Source organism: Diachasmimorpha longicaudata, chromosome 16, assembly GCF_034640455.1.
Source record: "Diachasmimorpha longicaudata isolate KC_UGA_2023 chromosome 16, iyDiaLong2, whole genome shotgun sequence".
Taxonomy (NCBI): Eukaryota; Metazoa; Arthropoda; class Insecta; order Hymenoptera; family Braconidae; genus Diachasmimorpha; species Diachasmimorpha longicaudata.
Genome location: NC_087240.1, coordinates 3,165,304 through 3,191,370, shown reverse-complemented (window position 1 = coordinate 3,191,370; position 26,067 = coordinate 3,165,304). Strand labels below are relative to the sequence as shown.

Below are 26,067 nucleotides of genomic sequence, written 5' to 3'. Positions count from 1 at the left end.
TTGTGATTTTAATTCTCCGGTAATTTTTTATTAGTCGTATGAGTCCATTGCGAATTGATTCCCGAGGTCATGGAGGACATTCCAAAGCTAATTGATCGAATAGAAATTTTCTAAATCTCGTTCGTTCATTAATTGGGGGGTAATTATCAGGGGCCGATTGTTACGGCATTGAATACGCTGTAAGTAGTTGGGGATTGGCCGAAATGGTCCCAGCAACATAAAACCCGATTGGGGTGGGGGTAGGGGACGTCTGGGCAATCGAATAAAAGGTGGAAGGAGTGATTTCGCGCGTTGACCGGGTTCCAACAAAAAAAAAGTTGAAAAAATAAGACATTTACGGGATTTTTGTCAGTGAGAAATAGTGGGTTTTGTTGGTGTTCGAGTGGTTCTTCCGTCCAATATTTTAGGTTCACGGTGCGACATGTCCGTGATGGGCAAGGTGAGTTTTATTCGAGGGGTTGGATTCGAGTTTTTTCGGGGGTTGTATGGCCGCCTGCCCGGCTGCAATATTTTTCGCGAATTTTTTTTCTTCATCACTGGAAGGGGGGGAGCCATTTGTTTTGAATTTTTTACGTTTTTCTTTCTCATTTCTCGGACAGAAGAACTTGTTTTTGATTATTATTATCGAGACCTTGAGACTGGAATTTACAGTAAACAAAGATTAATTGAATGGGAACGGTTTGCTGAATCGAAGAGTGGAATTTTCCGATGATTTTATATTACAAGGGGAATTTATTTTTCATTTTTTCATGAGATTATGGAGTATATGTCTGGATAATTAAGGGATTTGTGGATTTTCAGCCGGTTTTGTACTCTTACTGGAGGAGTTCCTGTTCCTGGAGGGTGCGGATTGGTAAATAAATCATCCAGCTCATTGTCGTTGGGAATGTTGAGGGGTTGTCATTTTTGGAAGGGATTACTAGAAGGGAGGATTTGAAATTCATTCATTTGCCGAATTTCGAAGATCAGTAGCTCTCGCAAAATTCTCTCCAAAGACGAATTTTCCAACAATTGCTCTATTTTTCATTGACTTCTGGATATTTCCATTGTCAAATATTGTGAGAAAATTCTACTAAAAAATGAATTCATTGCAAAGAGCCAAATAAGGTCTCAAAATTCTCTCCGGAAATGAAAATTCCATTTCGAGTAAATCTCAGGACCTTCATAAAAGCCCGAAACCTTTTTTTCAGCTTTAAATCTGAAAGAAATACCATACGATATAAAGCCTGTGAGTCTAGTAAAATCAGGTGGTGAACAACACTGCAACGAATATCGCGAGGTAAATCCCATGGAGCAAGTACCAGCACTGCACATCGACAATCACACGTTGATCGAGTCCCTGAACATAATGCAGTACCTCGAGGAAACAAGACCCCATCGGCCACTCCTTCCAGCTGATCCTGTGAAACGTGCACGAGTGAGAGAGATTTGCGAAGTGATATCAAGTGGAATTCAACCTCTGCAGAACCTCGTAGTCCTCATCTACGTCGGTGAAGAGCGTAAGAAGGAATGGGCGCAGCACTGGATCACCAGAGGCTTCACAGCTGTGGAAAAGTTACTGTCATCTAGCGCTGGAAAGTACTGCGTTGGAGATGACATCACCATCGCAGACTGTTGCCTTGTCCCCCAGATATTCAATGCGCGGAGGTTTCACGTAGACTTACGACCCTTTCCCACAATTCTCAGGGTCGATCGTCATCTCGAGAATCATCCAGCTTTCACAGCTGCACACCCCAATAATCAGCCCGATTGTCCACCTGAGGCTACCAAGTAGCAAGCAAGGCAGACCACTCTCTTCCTGTTCTAAAGGTTTTTATAACTTTGGTGATTGGAGGAGAGTGGTCGGTAGTGATCGTGGGAGAGTGGAAGGTACCGAGGGAATATTTGGTTTTTGAGGGAAATTATTTTAAATCACTATTTCGGAAAAAATCGGCAATTGTGGAATTTATAAATTTTTAAAAAATATTTATTTTCCAATCAATATAAAAATTAATTATAGAGGAATATGAGCGTTTTCTCAACAATGGGTGTGGACAATTCACACAAATTTTTAGTTTTTCCAAAAATAAAAAATTACAACTTAATGGTAAGTTGAACGTACCTTTTGTATTATTAGGAAATTTTTCTCGATGTCAGTGTAAGGACAGTCAATAAAGAAGCAATTGCCAATATTTTTAAATAAAAAAAAATACAATTTCCACAAAATTAATAGTATCACAAATAAAATCAAATTGACCGAAAGAAATTGAATATTTCCTTCTAATTTTCACTCCAACCAGCGATCAAGCTTCAAGCAATTGAAGTAATGACCCAAGTTAAATCTCGAGTGATAATTTCAATTGTTCAAGCTGTCATTCAAGTGATAGAAATGTTGGCCTATTTTCTTATTTCTTCATTCACCAGTCTTACCTCCTTTATTTCACTCCAGCAGAGTAACTTTTTTGTAAACAAATGAACATATTTTTTTAATATTTACCGTGTGCTACCTATTTGACATAGGGTCTGTTGCCAGAAGTCTAAAGTTTAATTTTTTATGCAATATTATTTTTTAGATTATTTTATTTGTTTTTACTCAAATGACTTCATCATTATTCGATTAATTACCAAGAATAATTTGATGCAAGCTGCTCAAACCATGCCTCAGAGCTCTTGGAGTATGGGAAAGTACAAAGATCTTCCTTAATTTCCAGTCTTGAAGGCATCGAAACATTGGTTGAATTTTATATTCATTTCTTTTTTCATTTTTTTAATGAAATACCATAAATTTACAATCATCTTAGCGTAACTGCCAGTCGTCAGACAATTAAAATGTCAAATAAAAATCAATTGCGCCGATAAAATTATTTTCTGTCATTAAGTGAGGGAATTAGCACGATTAATTATGAATATCTAGCGATATCTCTGATGAATAATCGAAACGTACAAAGATACTTACGTTGATAACTGTAAATAACAAAGAGTAAAACAAAAATAACAGCAGAACTGATCAAATCTAAATGCACGAGAGGCATTCGGTGTCTAAAATGAACAGAAACAATAATTCATTATTCAATCCATGACTAGCATTCCCTTTCCAATGATTTACTATTAATTATCCTTTTGGTGGTATTGAATAGATTAACAATTAGATACCAAGGGATTCGTAAATGATGAACAGATGGATTATTTTCATTGTACGTGCTCGGGCTAGAGTATGTTAGGAGCATTAAATCCGTGAAACGTAGGAGTTAATTCCCAAGAGTGTGTATGACGATAAAGTTAATGATCTTGAGCCTGTAAAAATATATAAATAAGTGAGCAATAGGAATTCACGATATTGAATAAGGAAATGAATATTTTGTAAGTGAAAACAAAAAAAAAATGTGTAACTTGATGCTTATAGAGGAGGAAACAATAAATTCTGTGTCATAGAAGTTAAACATCTTTTATTCCTCTCAACAAATGAACTTACCTTAATTGCCTTGGTACTTATTCATTTCAGAGCTGAGTGGACATGATTTTATTCCAAATCTGTCAGCACAGACTCGATATATTTTTTAATCAATAATGTATTTTTATTTTTTCATCTTTCTTTTGTTTTCATAAAAAAATACATTCACTTAACTATTGACTAGTTCCGTTTTTGTCTCATAATTATCGTGTTTTTTTTTTCTTTTAAATACTCTAAACTCATGAATGGAATGTTCTAATTGTTCATTCTATCACTGGAAATTCGGGTGGGCGAAATGTTTGAACAATGCAGATTTGTATATTTACACTTTAAAGATATGTCGTTATAACTCTTCACAATTGTTTAGCCTACATTTACAGTGATAACTTCGGTTTTATCAATATTTCTTTGATTAATTGCCATTAAATTGGGAACTTACGCATTAATTCGTCAGTTACAATACATTTTGTACATTTCAATATTATTTTTGTACAATCAAATATCAGGAAGATGAACATAACAAACGAATCAGTGGAATGAAAAATAAATTACAAATGTCCCTGAAGTACTTCCTGACTTTGATTCGATAACAATCGATTTAAAAATTTTACAAGAGAATGAAACAAGAGGACGAACTTTACTCATCAAAATTACTACATCATATTAGATTGAAAGAACATCATCCTCTCGTTGCATTTCCCCAGACAATTACAAAAATCAATAGTCCTTAATACTTAAAACCCTACGAAATATTTAACAACATTATACCTAACACTTCATCAGTAGAAAAAAAATGTAAAAAAAATGTCTGAAACGTTGACAGAGAGTTGAAGTTGGTGAAGAAGACGATTGAATAAAAAAAAAATGAAAAAATACGATTGGTGATGTCGGTCGGACCTAAAACGTTGATAAATGGAATAAAAAACGTGGAGATAAAGATGGTGGCTGGGTAACTGGGTAATTGGTGAAATGAATAACAACAGAATGCATTTAATGAGCGATTGTTTATTATGCTCTTATGATCACTTGTCATACAGGTAACGATGCTTTTTGTTTTTCTTTAAATCTTTCTTTCTTTTTCATGAATGAAAATAGTTAATATATTATACTTTTTATTTTATAATTATTTAACATTGAATGAGAAAAAAAAGAAGACGAGAGAAAAGGAAAAAAAAGTAAATAAATGATGATACGTAATAACAATTCGTGTTGGATGCAAATAAATGTGTTAGAATGTAAGAATAATATTAGATTTCATTACTCGTTTTTTATAATTTTTTTTTTCAATAGTAACTAATTTTACAATCTAAACTCTTCTTTATAACAATTATCACCCCCAAGAGAAGATGTGGGCGCACGTAAGATGTTACAATGGTCTTGATAAAATAAATGGGGAAGTAATGGGAAATAAGCGAGTGCGTTTTGTTGGTTTTCTTTTTCAGAAATTATCAAATTGTGATCAGCAATTGAAATAAGGAGACAGTGAAATGATAAAAGTAATTAACATCAACCACACTCTCCTTATTTCAATTAGCCATCGAAAAAAAATATTCAGTCGTGAATAAATAAAAGATTGTGATGTCTTAAACCCTCAATGTATTTATTCAACTGATTTTTTAACTTTTATCTATGCACGACGTGACGATCTGACATGGATGATTGAAGAAAATAATAAAATAATTACAACGATGCACTTTTTGATAAAAATGCAATTCAATTTCTTTTTCGTATCTCTACAATGATGATTATATCGAACCACTTGATTTTAATTATCATTTTCACCTCTTGCGAAGCATTTGTCTGGGGTATTACAAGCGATAACATTTTTTTTGTCTTTTTAACACACGATTCAAGTTATTCGAATGCAGAGGGGAAAAAACATGTGGACATTTATCATAACGTTTTTCTTTTTCTTTATATCTATTGAAACCTTTCGACGGAATTTCATTTTGCTGATTAATCATTTCATGAGAGATTCTCGTAACACCGGCGTTTATTATTTGTGCTTAACACTTCTCTATTTAATGCTAGAAAAAATGAAGATCGATGAGGGGCACAAGAGCTATAGATTTCCTAAACTTCGGCCTAAGCCGAAAAAAAGACTGATGATTTTTCAAGGGATGAAAATTGTGGAATTTCATTGAACTAAAAAAAAATATGCACTAATATCGTTGAAATAACGTGATATTCTTTTCATAGTTTTGGTGATACCGGGTTGTGATGTGAGATGAACGATATCGATAGAATCGTGACACACATAAGCCAGTAGTGCATTATTAAAATTTTTTTCCTCACTCATTAAAATCGTTTTTTCATCCTGTTGCCTTAAATTACGGTTATAGCCAAAGGAATGTAAGGTACAATACTCGCATTCGTGACGAATGATTCCCTGGTTGGATGGCAGCCAGCTGCTCAATTTCGATATATCATATTATTTTCTCTATTTATAATTTTAAAAACCCTCGGGAGTATTCTGAAGATCAAAAAAACGAAATTGGATAAGGAAAAAAAAAATATGAAAAGCACAGGGTCTTCATTATTCTCTCATCAAATCTTTTCTGTATCGTTCCTTATTTAATGAACATTTTAATATATGTATTATCTCTGCGCGAGGTTCAACGTGCTCACACGTTACGTTTTCAACTCAATAATTCATCTTGTGTTTAGCCATTGATCTGTTTTTCCACTAAAACGCTATTTATGCATATACTTATACTCAACAAGGTACTTTTAATATTCCTTCATTTTTTTTTTTTAAATATTTAATATCTGTTTTATCCCCGAGCTGCTACTGCTACTTGTCTACCTCAACAACAACGATTTCATCCGGATTTATATATTGTGTTATTTTTTAAAATCATTATTCTTAAAATTCCCCGTCACATATCCATCCCAAAGCCCTCGATAAATCCTTATCCCCAAAATAACAACCTAAATACTCTATCTAAATTGAATTTCCAAAAGGATTTAACATTCGTACAATTTCTGTACAACCTTTCTCGCCATACTTTTACACTTTGCATTCTTGATTTTATGAGGTCCTGACTACACTTCCCTTTGGACGTTATTAATTTATAATTGTTAATTAACGCGAGTGATGTTGAATCCTATCAATTAGAGTGATGTCAATTTTAGGCATAATCAATGCAATTTATGTAGAAATGAAAATCTATTTTCCCCCGAATCAATTGAATGACTTTTTTCTAAATGATAAATAATTGTTGCTATTGTCAATTCGTGCAAGTAAGTTCATACATTTTGTGACACTTGTGATTCATATGACAATGATGTCATTAATTTAGTCGTGATTGTGGGGTAGTTAATGATGTAATGGAGGTTCAATTTATCATTTTTAAAATATAGTGGACTTTGTTTATTCGATTGTGATGAATTTAGCACCATTATTTAATCAAAATCAGGTGAACGTAATTTATCTATTTTTTTCGAAATAAATAACTCATGATTTGAACAATGCTGTCGAATAAACTTTAACAATAACGTCACGTACATCAGCGATAATGGGAAGGGGAGAGGAAATGGTGTTTGAGTGCACAATTTTTATGGCACAGTAATTTTAAATGGAGCATGAAATGTTATTATTAATTATAAGCTATTATTTCTCTGTTTTTTTTTTCTTCATCAATAATTCCTTTTCAACGTCAATTAAATAAGCATTTCGGCCACAATCGTTCGACAATTGTGGAATATATACTTCTCATGATCTGTTATATGCATGTATATATATATATATACATATATATCTATATATCTTTCTCTTTTCTATTGCAATCTATTATCATATTTCCCCTCAAATTCAATCGGCAACACTAGATTGAAAATGATTCAATGAATTCATGATGTAGCCTAGCAACACACAGCCAAGTTACGTGACCAAGTCACACGTAATGGTAATTGCAATGAGGAAAAAAAAAAAGGCCCATTAAAAAACCCCCCAATGACAACGAATAGCCGATGATATCAAAGAAACAAGGTGAATTCCAATGAAATGTCAATTAACAAGTTTTTGGCCCCTTTTTTTTCCCCCTCACTGCAGATGTTGAAAATTGATCGTTCCTTATCACGACATTTTTTATACATAAACTAGTACATTTTCCATGAGAACTCGAGGCAAATGACCAATTCCTACACACCTGTCCCTATCTAATCACTCCCGAACGTGTCTCTGGTGATTTAATTATCAATTACGTCATCTAAAATTATGAATTTAACAATTAATGTTCCCTAAATTGTCACCTCTAATCCACATTCATCATGATGAGTTAATGAACGAATCGAGAGGAAAATTTATGCCACTACGTGTTCAATAATGACGAATGAACAGAGAAGAAAAGAAAATTATGTTTTATAGAGTAAACAAAAAAAAAATGAATGAAAATTTTTGAAAAAGACAAATCGATGTGAATTACTCGTGTGTAATCGATAAACTATCTCATGCCACTTTTTATGTATACATATATACATACACAAACAGTGTATGAATCTTTATATATTATAGATGAACATACATATCTTCTCTCTATAATTTATATTAATGAATATGAATATATTAATAAACCTTCGACACTTGAACGAATAGTCATTGAACGCGAATTTTCCTAATATAATTTGTATACGTTTAATATTTAATATATTTTGGCTAGTTTACATGTATTAACATAATCATTATATGCTCTTTATTTTCCATATATATTCTCTGGAAATAGTCGCGTTCAATCGATCAATTAATGGCGTCTCTACAACTGTCGTTATGTTAATATTTTAATCTTTTAAACATTCAACAACTCGTAAGTAGCATTATCCACCAATAATGCTACATCATTCAAGTGTTTTAATCTATACGTATTATCTACCGTTCTCTCACGTTTGTAACGAGGTTAGTCATTGAAAAAGGCTCATTTTGATTACAATTGGTAGAAATGTTCAGGGCTTTGTCGCTTTTTTTTTTATCCAAAGGAGAATCACCAAAGAGACATGCACAGACAAGTAAATGAATTTTAAAGATTTTTTTTTACTCCTCATTTAAAGCCATCGTATAGTCTCGGGGGTTTTTCCCTTCGGCACTCTTGTGCACGACATTTAGGACGTTTATTGGTGTCAATGAAGCTACTTCACGTTCGCCATTTTGTTATTCATCACTCTCTTCGATTTTAAACTCCAATGGTTGAATATATTTCTCACACGATATTTTTTTTTCGGATTTTTTCTCTCTTTGTTGCGGTATTTTGTGGGAATTTATGTCTGTAAACACATCTCTTTGACGCTTACCTATTGAATTATGTTCAAGGAGACTCTGTTTAAAGAAGGAAAACCAGCTTCTCGGCATTCTCGGTTGGCGAACTCACGAGCCACGATTAAACGTGTTCAGTGTGTGTGTGTAATTATTCAACCATTATTGTTCAAACTGTGAATACTGTCAGGTACGCAGTAGAAAGCTCCATTTCCGAATCGTCCTTGCTCGTCGTACATTGCCTTGCCGTGAAGCTATTTTTCCTGCGCAAAACAAATTTGTCTACATTTTTCACACGACTATAAACAAATATTCTTTCAATGAATCCAAGACAAACTTTTTTTTTTCCCTCTTAAAAAAGTTCTATTCCCTTGATCAAACTACATTCCGCACTTGACTGAAAAATTTTAATCAATTCAAAATATTAAATAAAAAAAAAACGTCATATTTAATCAACAAATATCTTCAAAACATTAAAACCAAAGGCTACCTACGAGTTGTTAAATTTCATTTTTTAGTAAAATAAAAAAAAAAATCAAGACTGCAAACGATTAAAGTATCACTCCTAGTTCTCCACGAGTCAATGCATTCCCTTGATCAAATTTCACGCAAAAAAAAAATAATAATGAAAAACAGGATGATTCTTCATGGTAATCGCTAATTCATTTAAGACTCAGCAGTTGGTAAGTGGATGATGCCAATATCTGTCTAGTGATTGATGAACCTCAGGTAGCCCAAGTGTATTTTTTTTTATTCAAATTCATACCCTAAATCTACTGTGATGATGCCCTTCGTACTTAGTAATCAGATAAAAATGACTCGATTCTCGATCTCGAGGTGAATGTTTCATAAAAAAATTATGATTATCTACAATTCGAATAATTACATCCATAAAATTGATTTTTAACAAAAATCTAACAACGGAGGGGGAAATAACAATTTCCCCACTTGGCTGGAAAAAAATCTAAAAAAATCTCTCAATGATGATTGACAATAGAAAAAACGAAAGTGGTAACGATACAATTAAAACATGAGTCATACTCTAAATCCGGGACGCAAGTATCAATAATGTCACTAATCTTACCCTCGTGTCAACAATAATCTAATGAAACCTCATAACTCATTCTAATATAATTCTTTCTCCATTCCCTCCATATATCGTTTAATATTTCATATTTATAAATATACAAGTTCATTTGTTATTCATATTCGTTTTAAATTCATAATAATTTTTCATCTTTTTTTTTCCGATGGAAATACGGTGAGCCAGCGCCTTTAGAACTTTTCGATAAATTGTACAGTATATCTGTATCTATTTTTCATTAAATTCTCATTGCCCTTCAGCATTGGAAAAATTTTTTTTTCTGTTATTGAGTGATTAAAAATGATTTATAATCAACAAATAGGACATCCCTCAATTACAGAAACACTTTGAATATCGGAATATTCTCGTAAAACCCATGAACATCCACTCGATCCACAAGTGAATCTCAGGACTCCGGGCTCCACATCACATATCCCCTAGAGAATAATTCTAATTCTTCGCACATCGTTTTCCCCTCCCTTTTCCCTAAGCTTGTTATTTCTTTTAAATTTTTTTTCTTTTCTGAATAAAAAAATATTTCATCCGCCTGAAAATCTGGGCAACTCTCACTCGCCTAAATGACTTAAATCTGACGATTACTCTTCCTCCCAACGATTCAATAATTTTAATCTAGTGTGCCTGTATCAACTGGAATTGAAACACAAGAATCTGAAGAGTGAAAATATTTCTCTCAAATTTGTGCTTCGAGCGAAGAAGTGACTGGACAGCATGAGTGATTGAACCCGAAGAATAAAGGGGGGAAAAATATGTATGAGGCATGAGAATCATGAATGGGGCAGGGCCAGCCAGCCTCTCGATAATAATCTTAAAAAAAAAAAACCATACGAAAGGAATAATCTGGTCAAAGTATCTTTGGTATTGAAAACCTCTGGCAGAAGAATATAAATCTCTTAACAATTATAAATAAAATTTGTCCAACAATTCTCCGTCTCCGCAAGCACAAAATTCATCATCGACATAGACTCTTGTGTTATTTTGTCTGTTAAACATGTGATAAAGCCCCGCAATGTGATGTATCACAGAACAATCGTATAGTAATCCTCGTCAACGTATATATGCATGTTTAATATAATATATTAAGAATCTTAAGGATTATATTAAAGTGGCGATTCAATGGGTGATGTGGGCAATGCAACAAGCGCCTAGATGTGACTCAATTGATGAAAAAAAGAAATTCTCTGAGAGTATGTGAAGGAAAACGAGAAACTAAACATTCACGTATCAAGTTATTGAATAGGAAACCCTAAAAAATCTATTGTAAATAATTTTTGGATCAATTTTTTCTATATTTTCTCTTCGATTTTTGACTTATCTTTACATGAGAGATAATACAAAAAAAATTTGTCAAATTAATCCTCTGTGGATTTGCAATGTAAAATATCAAGTTTAGGATTTTTTCATTCAATATATCAATACGTCAAATACGTCATTAATCCAGTGGAATATGTGGATAAAATCCTTCGGTTAATATCTCAAATAAACTCACGATATATTTACGATAAATATTGGAATCAATGTATCATGCCAGCAATGGCATTGTGACGCGCACGCTTGTTCTCCTCCTCGCTGATTCGCTGTTCAATGAGATATTGGGCTGTACCAATGGCATTTGGAAATCCAGTAATAGTGACAATACGATTTCTCGTGCCAGGTGCAAACATTCCCTTTTTAGATATTTGTATATTAGCACCACTTAAGTGCTGAATCTCAATGAGTGAACGACCACCAGGTCCAAGTATAGCACCAACAATAACCTCAGCAATTTCTATATCTACTTTCTTTGTTTCCTTGTTGTTGATCTCGATTGTATTAGGGCTCTTACTTACGAGTGACAATTGATTTGTTCCAAGTCCAAATGAATTATTGTTGAGATGAATAGCTGATACAGCTGTTGAATTTTGCCTGAATGCATCGAAGGGCTCGTATCTGTCGAGTGTATTGCGAGGTGTTGGTGATGATGATCCCATTGTCGGTACTGTACCAATTGGACCGAAAACACCTCCATTGTTGTTGGAACCATTTGCTGATGTTGTACTGTCGATGGGATTGCCGAGGTATGACACACTCGAGGGCACACCTATTCCCATTCCCAGGATGTTGTACTTGGCGAGGGTAGCAGCTGCTGTTAATATTTCGGTGGCTGCTGCCTCCGAGAAACCAGTGGTGCGTAGGTGGAGTTTAAGATGTTCTAACAGTTGGGTTGTCACTGGTGCTGTGCCCGTCGTTATTGCTGCACCCAGGTTCAGGTTTAGACTGAGGCCGGCACCGTTCAGGAGAGACACTAAAAAATAATGATTTTTTCAAATTAATTCACAGCGAATTCATCAGAATGAACGTGAAAGTCAAAAAAAAAAAATGGCACGTCTTCAGTCGTCTGTGTCTCGATTAACTTAATTATTCGATTTCTCTCGGTGATTATTTGGTCAATTAAAATAATAATTACCGGTATTGAGACCAGCTGGTGACGTATACGTTGGTGTTGTAGCTGGTGCTTGTGCATAGGGGCTTCCCGTTGGATTGTAATTGGCTACTGGACCACTGACATCAGCATAACTGACATTGAGACATGTACCACTCTGTGGATCGTCGGCAATCTTGGCCAGTATCATGAGAAGTGCATTACGATTGTTCTCTTTTTCTCCAATGACAGTGATACAACGCTCCTGGAGTGACAGATCCTTTGCCTTTTGGCTTATTTGTACATACGAACCGGACTCCTCTTTAATCTGCTTTATATAATTACCAGCTTTGCCTATTATCATGCCAGCAGTGCTGTTGGGCACCAGAATCTTGACCTAAATAACAAAATTTTGATTGTCAATTATAATCGATCATTTGAGACTAAAGATTTAATTTATTAATGTTCGTGTGATTTTTTTTCATCACCTGCTTGTCTCTCTCGGCTGTTGCCTTGCCCGAGTCAAAGTCCACTGTTGTTTTCACTGTTAAATCTGGCTTCTCACGGATTTTCTCCATTATGAAGTCCATAACCTGCATTATGGCTTCGACACTTCCGGTTATTAAACAGACTCGTTCGGAAGTGCCTGCAAAATCCATGGTAATCGTTGATTCAATGATTAACGAAGGGCATTTGAGATTTCCTAGGATTGTCTCCGGTAATTCCAATCGACATTTTTTTTATTAAAATGACGTACATTTTTTTCAATATTTTCTGTTGACGAATAAACAATGAAATTTTTTCAACTATTTAAGAATTTTAAATAGGACAAAACGTCGTTTCGCGTCATAAAAAATTGATAAATAATCAATTTTATGCAATAGCTGCAGTCACATTATCAATAAAATTTGATAATGACAGGTGGGAGACAATTAGCCCGATGGAATTTATGATAACAAAATCTGACATTACCTGGATAAAAATCACGAGCCTTTGACATTTTGACCCTGGCCTCAGTGTCTTTTTGCAGTTGTGCAATGGTCTCTCCCCCCTTCCCAATGATGGCACCAGCAGCCACCCCTGGGACAAGCACTTTGAGGTGAAACATTCCATCTCCTCCTGTGGACAATTTCAAATCAACAATTAATTTAATTGGGTAAGTGAATTATCAAAAATCTTTTTTCATGTCGAAGGAGTTTTTTCAAACTTGAACATAACAGGTTTATTTTAATTTTGCTGTTGCTTAACCGATTCTCACATGAATAACCATTATAAAATGTCATTATCTCCGTCCCATCTTCAATACCACATTATTCCTGAAAAAAAAAACCCCTCGCAAAAACCCCCCAGTCGCACGTGGAACTTGGAACCTGTCGCATTGCGCAATCCAGAAACAAAAAAAAGAAAAAAAAAATCCAGTTGCACCTTCTGCAGAAGAGGATCCACGGCAACTGTGTTTTTTTTCACTCGTAAGTGTACCCCACCCCTCATAAAGCCCCCAGACCCTCTGGAATCCTCGGGGAACCCCCTCGGAACCCCAAAAAATCGAATATCCGGGGCTAAAGATCGTTCTCCCTGCAAACAGCTGTTTGACAGACGTCGTTCGAGCCCGTACCTCCCTCCCGACCTTGACCTGCGACCTAGCACTCCCCCCAAAACCCGAAAAATTCACTCACCACTGTTCCACATCCCCCCGAGCACCAGAAAAGTCCTCAAAAGTACTTGAAGGATCCCTTGAAATCCCCCCCTTCAAACACTGATCGAAAATCCTAATTACGTCTTCCCAGAAGACAAATCACCCAGTGACACAGAATTGCGAAGTCACACAGCTGCCATTACCCCCGCCCACACAAATCCCTAACGTCAAAGTCAAATTCGCCCATTGATGCTCCAAAATACTGTTCCAATAACTCTCTCCACCCTCGGGTTGGCATCAGGGGAGAAAAAAAATCGTTGAAAATTTTGGAGACGTGGCAGTGACCGAGATAAGATAATTCCCCTAACCAAAAATAAAAGAAAAAAAAAATTCGAATAAAAAAAAAAGGAATGACGATAAGAAATAAAATTTCCGTCGAAGGATTACGACTTTTTAATTCACAATTTACTGCGAACGATCGACACAAAAACCGAGCGGATATATATGTATCCATTCATCCATAAATATATATATATATACCTATATATATCCATTAATGTGACCAAGGAAAATTCACTCCACAGGGTAAAAAATCACCGAAAAATAAATAATTACTCGTTAATCAACTGAATTACCTGAACCGTAATGAGACCTTTTCGTCGCCCCGTTCTCCACGTCACAATCCAAGGGCCGTTTCCTCGAGTCCGCAATTTCTGGTGACGGACACGTCTCCATTCCCGAGTCAGCGGCCATCTTGAGATTCGTATTCCACACCACCACCAACTAATCCCCAAAGTACGTTCAGTAATCAACTGAGATGTGTTTTTCTTTCCTCTTTTATGTCCTCAGTAATTCACGATGATAAATGATATAATGAAATGTGGTAACTCAACACTAGTGACTTTTTAAAATTAATCCTTCCTATTGAATCTCACTTTGTTACTTTTCCCAATTGTTAACGTTAATGATTATTATCGTCGATTTTAACGGGGATATTGACGGAAAAACGTAACAAAAAAAACGAACGAGGAGAACACGGTGACACCAACTGGGGCCGGGGGCAAACTGCTGGGGCAATCTGGGTCTGGGCCTCGACACGGGTGTCCCAGAGACCAAGTCCGGGTTATCAAACACTCCCGAGGGTGCGTTACGGTCTCTGGCGCGCGCGGGAACAAGATGACAACAATGCCAATGGAGTGGGGTGGTGGGGCGGGGGCGAAGGGGGGGGGGAGTGAGCTTTTGAGGGGGTGGGGGTGGTGACTTTTAGGAAGTGGAAGTGTGAAAGATTTTTTTAGAATTTTCTTTTTGCCACTCGTTGTTCTTCTTTCGGAGGAATTTTTTTTTTTCCCCAGATATCAGAGCAACGATTTTTTTTTTTTCCCTCCTCCGTTGCTCAATTCCTTTTGGGGTCAAAGGGGAAAGGAGAATTTTCCTTTGGAGAGGGGAGAACACTAGAGACGACTAGTGACTAGCCTGGTCTTGGTGTACAACTAGTGTCAGTGGTTTTTGATATGAAAACGATGAAAATTCTCGGAGGGTTTTGGTGAGGGGGATTTATGGGTTGATGGTGTGTCCAATCGTATTGCTTTGATCATCTCCCCTTCTACTCTGTGGTCCCTCCGCCCTCGCCCCTTCGCCGATGACACTTCGGGGGAGAGGGAGTGATTACGGAGTACGTGGGAGCAGGGACGTAACTAGGTAGTGCAGATGGGGCTCGGTGCATCGGGGAATGATTTTTTGTTTTTGGGGGTTCTAGAGGAGATGGGGTTCGTTGGCGTTATGGGGGGAGGACGAGGGGATTTTTGGAGTGAATATAATTTTTTTTTGGGGGGTAAATATGTTTTTTTGGTGGTGAAATTTTTTTTTTTTTTGAGTAAAGCTGAAGGTGGGGATGTGCAATTCGTTGCCAGGCGATTTTTCCACAACGACGAATTGTCTATCCACTGTAGCAATCGATTTTTGACGTTTTTTATTCTCTATTTTACCAGGAAACCGTATCTTATTTTGCGATTTTTCTTTCATTTCAAAGCATTCCTTGAATTTGTTTAAAATTTTTTGCTGTCGTATTTTCATGTTTATCGATGGAATTCTATTTTTTCTATTTTATTTCACGTTTTTATTGCCTTTTTGGAGACGATGGAGGTGCGTTTCCTCGTGAAGATATTAAATTCCGTTGCTACCGGATTTTTCCGCAACACTGGATTCTGCAAATACGTTTTTCAGTAACAGATTTTGATTGTTCGGTTGCATAAACTATTCAACATTCACTAGAGAATAATTTTAAAAAATATAATGACACAATAACATATTCCCATTGGAGAATTCTCATCTGCTCAATTTAGAAATCGATATGAAAGTTCTTTGGCTCTGAATTAACAATTCTCCCAAGACGTCCTCATTCTTTTTTAGTTCCTCATCTCTAATAATTGTTTAATCGAATAGTATAATTGGATTTTGTTAATTAATCTCCATAATTTTCATCAGTTCAGCTATTTTAACAAAAATCAGCGCCAGTTACCCCAAAAAACCACCAAAATGACCTCAAATTTATTTTAATCCCCAACTTTTCCTTATCGACTCGTCATCCATGTCTTTTATTGTTCCTCAAGCTCACAGTCCCTCAGCTGAACTATCTTTGGGTCTGTCTACAACACCCAGGAAGCATTTAATATGATAGATAAATGCACGAGGGTTTTTATAGGTGTTGGGTATGACTTGATATTCAGTCGTAGCATTCGATGTTACAGTGTGCAATGCCACGTTGACATCATTCCATCTAATAAAAAAATATTGTACAGTGGAAAATATCGATGTCGTATTATCATACCATCACTCTCTCATTACTTCTCTCCTATTCTATTTTTAATTCCTGAGTCAATAAATGAATATTCACCACAGAATGTGAGATTCTCTCAAATTCCGTCGCTGAAATATTCACGTCGATTTACCCTCGTCAGAATATCCGTCGAATATCTGACCATTGAAGGGACATGACGACACAATTGTTAATACTTTTTCAGTAGCTCTTGCCTCATTACCTCATTAAACAGTTAAACACTCATTAAGTAAATTACAATAACATCATTTGACAGCATAACTGCACTCCAAATCGGAAAAACTTCCAAAATCAACAGACCCACCGTATTTTCTCCCAAAATAATTTCCAAAATTCCCTTATCTCTCCCTTAATAGTCAAAAGGGCATTAACAACAAATAAAAATAATCCGGATGTCGTTCCCCATTCATTAATGCACCTCAAGTTGTTTATATAAATTGTCGTAATCATGACAAACCGATTGTCTCAAAAATATGCACATCCACTTCATTAAAAATTGATTAGTTGTAAAAATCAAATAGCCGACCGTGACACAAATTAATTGTATTTTTATATAATGAAATTGTGACGGTATGGACAAGCTGGGAGTGTACACGTGTATTTATACATTCAACTTGTGTGATGCTTGTGTATCGTTGTTTTTGATCTATCGATCTGTATTGCACATTTTACTCGTTGTATCTGCGATTACGTTCAATTACCAATGCCACACGATTACATAACAACTCGGATAGCTGGTCTAGATTGGAGATACGAGAGGCTCAAAATGGTTCTACGATGTTTCGTGATTTTATACATTTTGCAAAATTCAACGATTTCGTTTATCATTTTCATTGAGACTTAACGAACTTATTTTATTTCTCATTCCTATTTTTTTTTTGTCTAAGGTGCTCTGCATTGACCTCTCGATTTCCGATAGATATCATTGAAATAATTGTAATTTCAATCCCTCAAAATGTCTCATTCCACCCGATAATTAGTAAATTAATTATCGAACTGGAGTTTCCAATGGAAAAGATGATTTTAACTCTCAAGTAATTGACTATTGACCGGTTGATACTTCAGCAAATGACAATAATTGCCATGAAAAGGTGGCAATCGCCTAGAGCTCAAGGTCACAAAACAAACGTACATTAATTATTCGTTGTAATGAGGCCCGGAGGACGCGAGAGGGATAAAAAAATGGATAAAAACGGGTGAGCGAGAGTGAACGAATGTCAGATGCATTTGCAACGTTGAATTGTCCTTGATGAGAGCTACAACTGCGTCTGTATGCGTTCCTAGACTTGTTTAGAGCTGTCGCAGTGGCGAGAAATAACATTCGAGTGAGAAAATCCAGGCGTCATGCCTGTAGGACAAGGACAATGCACTCTAGAAGGCTTTTTTACCTCTATTTTTCCGTTTTCCCTGTGACTTTTTTTTTATTTCCACTCGACAATTTCTTTCAGCTTTGAAAGTACAACTTGCAGTATTTATGAGCATCGATTCCAGACGAACGTGAAACTATTGCTGAATTATTTTCAAAGGCAGGGACTGGTGCCAGGGAATAGACAAATCGGTTGAATAGTTCAAAAGTTACATTTTGGGGGAGGAAATATTCTGTTTTCCTGTGCGAATGTGTCAGTGGACCGTTAAATTCCTGGGGATTACTGTTTTTTGAAACCTGGAGCCATTTACCATTTTTTAATTAAAAAAATCGATTTTTTTTTTGTTAAAATATTCAAAAATAATCTTTTAAATACAATTCTCAATATTTATCAAGTGACGTGTTTAGTCAATCAACGAAGGAATTCCGGGGAAGTCTTAGCGATTCTTCTAATTTTATTATTTATTTAATGTGATGGAGGTGGATGACAGAGTATATGGAACAAGGAGATGACTGTTCTCCTTTAAGTCCTGAGGGACTGATAATTTAACTATTGAACTCTTAATTCCTCGACTGCTGTCGAGGAGACGAGACCTAAATTGATTCCTCTGAAACTAATTTCACTTATCGCTTCCCATATCCCATATTCCAACGTTTTAAAAATTAATTTAAAACCTAAAATGCATCAGGGATCAATTCAATTGGGATTATGGGGGTTCAGAGCCTGTGGACGAAATTTCCCCCCTGGTAATTTACATAACAACGATTGGGGATTGACAAAAGCTCGTTGAATCACTCATTCCTGAGCAATTTCACATAGACAATATTGTCGAGGGAAAATTTAATACAAAGGAATCTTTCTAGTCAGCCCTCCCCCTTCGATGACTGGTCGATGGTTATCGAACATGTGACGTGGCCCCCACTCCTGAAATCATTACACAAACAGCAGCTCAGATAAAACAGGGTGAGACAGTTTTCAATGAAACTCTAACGGATTTCAGATTGTGGGTGTTACATACCGAAGAGAATAATAAATATCTTATTCACATTGGTGATAATTTTTATGCGTAAAAGTCTGCGATGTAAATTCATTACAAACCACTAATTTACGCTGATCACATTTTGCTTTTCCTAGAATTAATATATTTTTTTTTTGCAAGAAAAAAAAATCTAAGGAAAACGAGAAGTATTGCTCAATCGAAAGCTGTACCAGCATATCCCGTTTTTATTTACGACACTGGTGTTATTAATTTGCATAATCGATGTTGCATTTGTTAACCATTGTTGAGCAATAATGAATTTAGAGAGGATTATGTAGAAATCGTAGAAATAAATTTTCCTCAATTTTTTTCAATGTTTTCGCTGCCGGTCTTTAAATTAAATTTGTTGAATTCTCCCGCCATTCGAGTCAAATCAGGGACTAAAGTCCCAAAATTAGTCCCTAAAAATCATGATAACAGTCTAAAACAAGCAAAGAGTTGTCCAATTATCCTTTTCTATTTATTAAGCCATGTTTTTGCGTTTTTAAATCTTAATTTTCGCCCCCCTTCCTCTCCTCTGACGTAACCTAACCTACAGTACCAGGTGACACGTGACACAGTCGGCTCTTTGACAACAAAACTCCAAAACGTATCAGTGATAAAACCTGTTACATAACTCCAGTGCGAAGTGTCCACAGTTTATGATATTGATAGCCCCAGAAATGCGAGTAATAGCCCAGGGGCTCTGAGATGTCTGAGTAATCAGTGATGGAGGACATTAACTTGATTACGGTCAGAGTTTTATTGTTTGCCAAAGCGCGTGAACTGTCGGCTACCTCGGAGGGTAGCATTGTAACACCGAGGAAAGTATCTCAGGTACAATTGGCCGAGATAATCGTCAAACAGTTTAATTTGGAAGCTATCAAGAATCATTTTATACTGACAGTCAACTCAGAGTTCGTTTTGGACTCAGCGATTTTGGAACTCTCTGAGGGCGACGAAATTGCAGTGATTCCACCATTGAGTGGAGGTAATTATCCGACAGACAGTAGACATTATTTTTAGGACTAAAATGACAAAGGATGTGATAAGATAAAATTGATTTGATTGATTATTCAATTTCTCTTTGATAATTCAGACGAATAAACTGATTTGTTTGTCAATTTATAGGTTAGAAAAATATGATAACAAAAAACGACATTTTTATGTAGAAATTTATTTTATAAATAACTAATGGATAATCCAAAGGAATATTTTTCATCCTTCGGTGTCTGTTAAACAAATTGTTGAAAGGGAATAAGTTTTTTAAGCTCGAAAGCTTAAAAAATGTCTTGACAGGTGAAGAGGAAATTGGATTTCGACTCAGGACGAAATGACATAAAATTACAGGTTAAAATGGAACAGGAGCAATCAATAGTTCGTCTCCAGAAGGAGAAGTTAAACATAAATGACATCGTTCAGGCTGTCACCTCCTCCTCATGTGGAGCGATATCGACGTTCATTGGGACAACTCGAGATAATTTTGACTCCAAAAAAGTAAGGAAAATTTATTTATCAAATTCTCCACGTCCCAGAGAGAACTTTTTCTTAATCATTGGATTGTGAACCATTTTTAGGTATTGAAATTGGAGTACGAGGCCTACGAGCCCATGGCCTTGAAGGAGATGTCCAGTATTTGCAAAAAAATTCGGGAGCAGTGGAATGTCCAGCACATTGCGATAATCCATCGACTGGGAGAAGTGCCTGTTTCAGAATCGAGTATTGTAATTGCAATTTCGTCACCTCACAGGCAGGACTCCCTTCAGGCTGTTCAGTTTGCGATTGATACAGTTAAATCGAGTGTGCCTATCTGGAAGAAAGAAGTTTACGATGATCAAGGAGCGGTGTGGAAGGAAAATAAGGAATGTGCGTGGTCACATAAATAATTAATACTTTATTTTTAATTTCTGAAGAATTATAATTTTTGGTTTCGGCGCAGTGGGGTAATTATTAACACGTAAATTATTAATGCACAATGCATTTATAGTTGTATACCTATTATTATGATTGTTACAAAATTATATGTTTTATAATGTTGACAATAAACAAAAATTACTGACTGGAAATAATTTTTTGCGTTGCTTTTAGGTGATAAGAACGTAATTATCAAGTCTGAGCCCTTGGACGTTGATGATCCTCCCAGAGAGGAGCCCGATCACTCTGACAAAGTGAAGATCGAATGCGATCCTAGACAAATTCAAGTGAGAGCCACTGCTGAGGAGTTGAGCCGAAGGATCGGGGCTTTTATTTCAAGAAAAAGAGAACAGAATAATATGTTAAACATTCAAGAGTTCTGCAGTCACAGGTATTCATTTAGAAAATTAATTAAATTCCCATCTCAACAGATGATTAATTTCCATATTTTTAATTTAGAAATCTGAAAGATGAAAGTGAGAGCTCCTGTGCTCGGGTGGATGCCATCCTAATTCCCCGAAAGGATTCAAAAAGTCACGTAAAAGGTACCACTTTGAAGATACTTTCAAGTATTTGTTTTTTCTTTGAATACATATTTTTTTATTCAGTTCACAGAGTCTTTAACGCCCACGGTCCTCAAACAATGAAGCCCTCAGCTCTTCAAACATCACCAAAATTATCTAATACCCCGGAAACTGTTAACCCAGCCCTCGACGAACGTCTGTCGAGTTCAGAAAAATTTCTTGGGATTGAAAAACCTGTTCCTAGGGATATTTACCGACGAATTAAAAATATTGAGGATAGAATTCGATATTTGGAGAGCTTGTCACCAGAATATAAAGACTTCTTCGTGAGTCAAGACTCTATTAATTAATAATTTTTGTTTTTTCAACTCTCACATTTTGTACTATTCTTTAATAATCGATATCATTTTGTTTTAGTCTTCGGGAGCTGTGGGAGATCAGGACAAACCCCAGAAACCCATCAGAAAAAGGGTAAGCGCTCCCTAATAATAATAATAATAATAATAATAATAATAATAATAATAATAGAAATAATAAAAACAACCAAAACAGAAGGTCTTACGAATCTGCAATATTCCAGTCACTTTGCAATTCCGTCGAATGAATTTATGTTTTAGAAACATGCAAACCCTTCCATTACGTATCCCAAATACAGTAGACGCAATACCATTTTACCATCTGCGTACATTTGATCATAATCCTCTATAACTATAATTTTAAAATATTCATGTAGAAGATGGAATATTGTTGGTTCCATGTTGTACCTCTCTAACAATATAATTTCATTTGCTTTTTTTTTCCAATATTTTTACAGACATTTTCGAGCGCTGAATTGGATAATAAACTTGCGGAGTTAGAGGAGAAATACGCAAAGAGAGTGAGCTGATCGTAATTACTTTGATTTTTTATTTATAAAATGCAGATTACTGCGGTTTTAATGAGTAGATGATGATCTCAGTAGATATTCTGAGTTGAAATTATTTTTTATTTTACAACTATAAGTTTCCCCTCCATTTTGACCCTCCCAACTCCAAATATATTAAAATTAGGGTTCAAAGGACTTTAAAGTCCGAAATAATTGCAGTTTTCTCGCACGTAAAATGCAAAATTTTCCTCAATTTATTTAAGCAAAAAAAGAACTTTAAAAATCCACCGCAGTTGAAAATAAATTGATGGAAATTTTCTGTTCCAAAACTCTTTCAAATGTGTTTTACTTCAGATGAAAAACAGAATTATTTCACAGAAACGAAGCTAATTCGTCTTAAAACAAATATTCCCTCCCTCTCGGTCCTCGTGAGTCCAAATAAACCAAAAATAGAGTATAAACGACTTGACCCAATTTTCCCGCCCTAAAAAATATCCAAAAAACGTTTTCCTGTATAAATGAAGTCAAATTTCTAAAAAAATATTTTCCTCCCCAATGGCCTCCCTTACCACAACTAAACCTCCGCGAAAAAATTCCCTCCTGACCTTTATTTTAATAATTACCCAGAAATTAAAGTAAAATCGATGAGCAAATGTATCCACCAATCCCTGCGTATTAGCGCTTTTATCCCCGACTGTACTCAAGCGTAGTTTGATATTCGACTGGTAGAGGCAGTCGCCGTCGCGCAACCAGACGGTATGGCCGTAATCGGTTGGATTTGTACCGCCGTAATTCACTAGGTAGAAATATCAAAACCTATATATTTATTTATTCCCCTTCCCTGAGGATGTCAGGAGGACAGTGCAACTAGAGTTCTATTACTAGGCCCTGAGGATAATCCTGGGGTGAGTGATTTGTCAATGTTTTTTTTTTCAATTTATTCTGAAATATTTACCTGGGTGAAACATGCTCTCGCTCGGCGATTTTCTGACACTTGGCTATTTTTCGGGGGGGATGCATGGTCAAGGTCAATAATGTTTTTGGGGTTTAAAAGGACCTCAGGTGGTATTTAACAGAATTACCAAACGTTTCTGCGATTATTTAATGATAAATTTAATGACAAGATGCGAATAGAATTTTTTCGGCGAAAAAGGGGAAGTGTTTTGCAGAGTGAATTAACTTCCGGGTGACGGGGAGGGGGAGGGGGGTGAACAGGTGGACAGGGGGCTGATGTTGAAATGATTACGGAAGGTGTCTGTTGTTGTTGAAAACAAAAACAGTTGATTTATCATTATTTTTCAGTTATGAAGAATGAAAGACGATTTATAGCGGATTGGAACAGTTTTCGCTGGAGATTATTTCGAGGGGTTTGAAACTCTTGGTTTATCGCTCGGATATTTTGGGACCTCTTGAGAGTAACTGTTCAGTCTCATCGGGGATAATATCACCCTCTTCTGGGACTGCAGCATCTGCAATCGATCTGTATTGCATTCCAGTTCCTCGGATGTGTCAAAATATTTACTCGAATGGGATTGAATTTTTCATTTCTGAGTCATTTTTCACATCGATATCATCAGCGGTAATTCTCAACTCGATTTCTATTTCTAACGGTGAATTAGGTCGAGTGAAAACTCGTAAAAATCCACGGTGTGAAACGAGGCGAGAACCGACGAAATAAAAGAGCAAATCATTGGTACGTGGAGAGTTAATTCATGTGCACAACAAGTCGATTCTTCAAAGTTGTGAAAATTGTATTTTTAAACTTTAGGTGTGAGGTAATGACCGGGGAAGATAAACAATTGTGTTGGGAATCGCAAACACAAGACGATAAATATCGGGTGGAAAGGAAGAGGAAATTTTGTTCTGCGATTTGGTCGCGATTTTTTTAACTAAATGTGTCTTGTAGGCTTATAAATTATCTGCAGAAATAATATTCTCACAAATATCAGTCAAGTTCATCAGTCAGATTTAATTATTTCTAGACGTCTAGACTTGTTGGTATGTTTTAAAATTCTCTAGACAAAAAAGATTCCCATAAATATTTTGGTACGTCTCACGATAACAGGGAACATCCAATTTGCAGAGAGGAAGAGAAAGAAATACACATTATTTCTTTCTCTTCCTCTTCAAAAATAGGGAGACTAAATGTTTTTGATTTTTTTTTTTCGAAGCTGAATGGCCCTAGAGCCTCCAAGTTATTAATAGAAAAAAAAATTATCTCTCAAGATATTTTGCGATCGCATGAAAATCTGTTATCCCTCATAATTCTAATGCCAGTTTCGTGAATCTCAATTCTCTGATTATTCCATTCCACGGTCAATAAATAATCCAGCAGCATTAATTAATTCTTCAAGTTGACACGGAAACATTGGAATATCATGATTAATAGAGTGATCGGTTAAATGCCAGACAGTTAATCCAAAATGTCGAGTAATATCGTAACACTCGGGCCCTCGACCTTTCCTTCTCATATATAAATCTAACGTCAATACACCGAGGATAAAGCCACCCGTCACCAGTCGTCCCCTGACCTCTCAAATGTACTTCCATATGTTTTATCCAAAATGTTGTATATACATATAGTTATACATAACGGGTTTGCGTGTCGTTTTATAAAGTCTCGGATTCCCCAGGCCACAGTCACAAACTGGGTGGTAACTTGCAACGCCCAATTTTCTTTCCTCGTTGGTATTATTTATCGTGAAACGATAATAATTTGAAGATTCAGAATTAAATTGCCCTGTCGATATTTCAAAATTTCGATTAAATTTTCGTTCACGATGAATTATCGAGGTCTTTCCATCACGTGATTTTATATTTATTTTATCTGAAATGTTAATATCTATTTGAAATAATCTTAGGAGGATATTGTCACGAAGATGAGTTTAATTTCATCGATTGGGCATTCGATATTGGTAACTGGTTAGTCGAAACAGTAAGGGACGACTGATTGTTATCGATGGGGAACATTTGTGGCGAATAATAGGGGAGAAAGATAAACAACTCTTCTATTTAGACATTAGGTTTCATGAGTCGAAAAATTCACAACTCATTTTGTTTATTTTTAATGCAGAATTATCTTTGGAATTAATTCGGTGGAAAAATATTACTTCCCAGTGTTTTATCGGACATTTTCTTCTCTACAAAAATAGTCTTGTAACATCCCCCCCCCCCCCGTGAAATAACTCGTGCTCGAGATATCCATCGAGGACTGATCTGAGGGAGGGAAAAATTAATTGAAAAAACGAATAAAAATACTTCTCCATTAATTCACCTCTAATAGAGCAATTTGATTCAATTGATGCGTTACAGAGGATGGGCGTGCAGTGTTGTGCATCGATGACGGTTAGAAAAATGATCGACGATGGGAAGAAACTGTTTAGAGGCACGTACTAATGGATAAAGAATGGCTATCGTGCTTTATCTATGCAAATTCACCCAACTTTGAAGGGATATCGCTTGACTGGTGGTTTTTAGGGAACACGAATGTGCCTGAAGCACTTTGTCTTCGTTCATGAGTGAGGTCACTTACAACAGGTACTTCAATGCCTTTTTCACTCATTTTATTCAATAAAGTTTAACGACAGGAAGTTTTTAAATTCAGTAACTTTTTTATTTAGCTATTTGTCAGATTTATTCGTCATCTTGTGGCTCACTTTAAGAATCACGTTTTTCGCTAAAAAAAAATACGTCTGACGTTTTTAAAATTATTTCCTGTCTTTGGAA

General features: G+C 35.8%; 3 protein-coding genes across 13 annotated transcripts in view; 2 read left to right on the top strand and 1 right to left on the bottom strand.

Moving 5' to 3' along the window:
- Positions 1-26,067, top strand: part of LOC135170284 (tubulin polyglutamylase TTLL5) — an 85,001-nt gene that overhangs the window by 39,888 nt on the left and 19,046 nt on the right. For 2 of the 10 annotated variants that reach the window (XM_064135972.1, XM_064135976.1), the window contains exons 1-2: positions 23,061-23,246; positions 25,654-25,878. The exons of 1 other annotated variant lie outside the window; for it this stretch is intronic. The gene's annotated coding sequence lies outside the window, so the exon portion shown is untranslated. Of the gene's footprint in view, positions 1-21,893; positions 21,948-22,290; positions 22,365-23,060; positions 23,247-23,678; positions 24,035-25,653; positions 25,879-26,067 lie in introns of those variants that run through there. 7 more of the 10 variants (XM_064135975.1, XM_064135974.1, XM_064135973.1 and 4 more) reach the window with 7 other exon arrangements.
- Positions 281-5,502, top strand: LOC135170308 (probable maleylacetoacetate isomerase 2). The gene is made up of 3 exons (XM_064136013.1): positions 281-439; positions 802-853; positions 1,191-5,502. Exons 1-3 carry the CDS (start codon positions 422-424, stop codon positions 1,772-1,774), a joined length of 654 nt encoding a protein of 217 aa, XP_063992083.1. The 5' UTR covers positions 281-421; the 3' UTR covers positions 1,775-5,502.
- On the bottom strand, positions 4,416-16,133 carry Ps (pasilla). 2 transcript variants are annotated; one of them, XM_064135991.1, is made up of 6 exons: positions 14,453-15,648; positions 13,154-13,300; positions 12,670-12,827; positions 12,227-12,578; positions 11,610-12,064; positions 4,416-8,941 (listed from the first exon to the last, which is right to left on the bottom strand). In XM_064135991.1, the coding sequence occupies exons 1-6, from the start codon at positions 14,568-14,570 to the stop codon at positions 8,933-8,935; spliced, it is 1,239 nt and encodes a 412-aa protein (XP_063992061.1). In that variant the 5' UTR covers positions 14,571-15,648; the 3' UTR covers positions 4,416-8,932. The 2 variants fall into 2 exon arrangements, with proteins under 2 accessions (XP_063992061.1, XP_063992060.1); XM_064135990.1 differs by having other exon boundaries at positions 4,416-12,064; positions 14,453-16,133.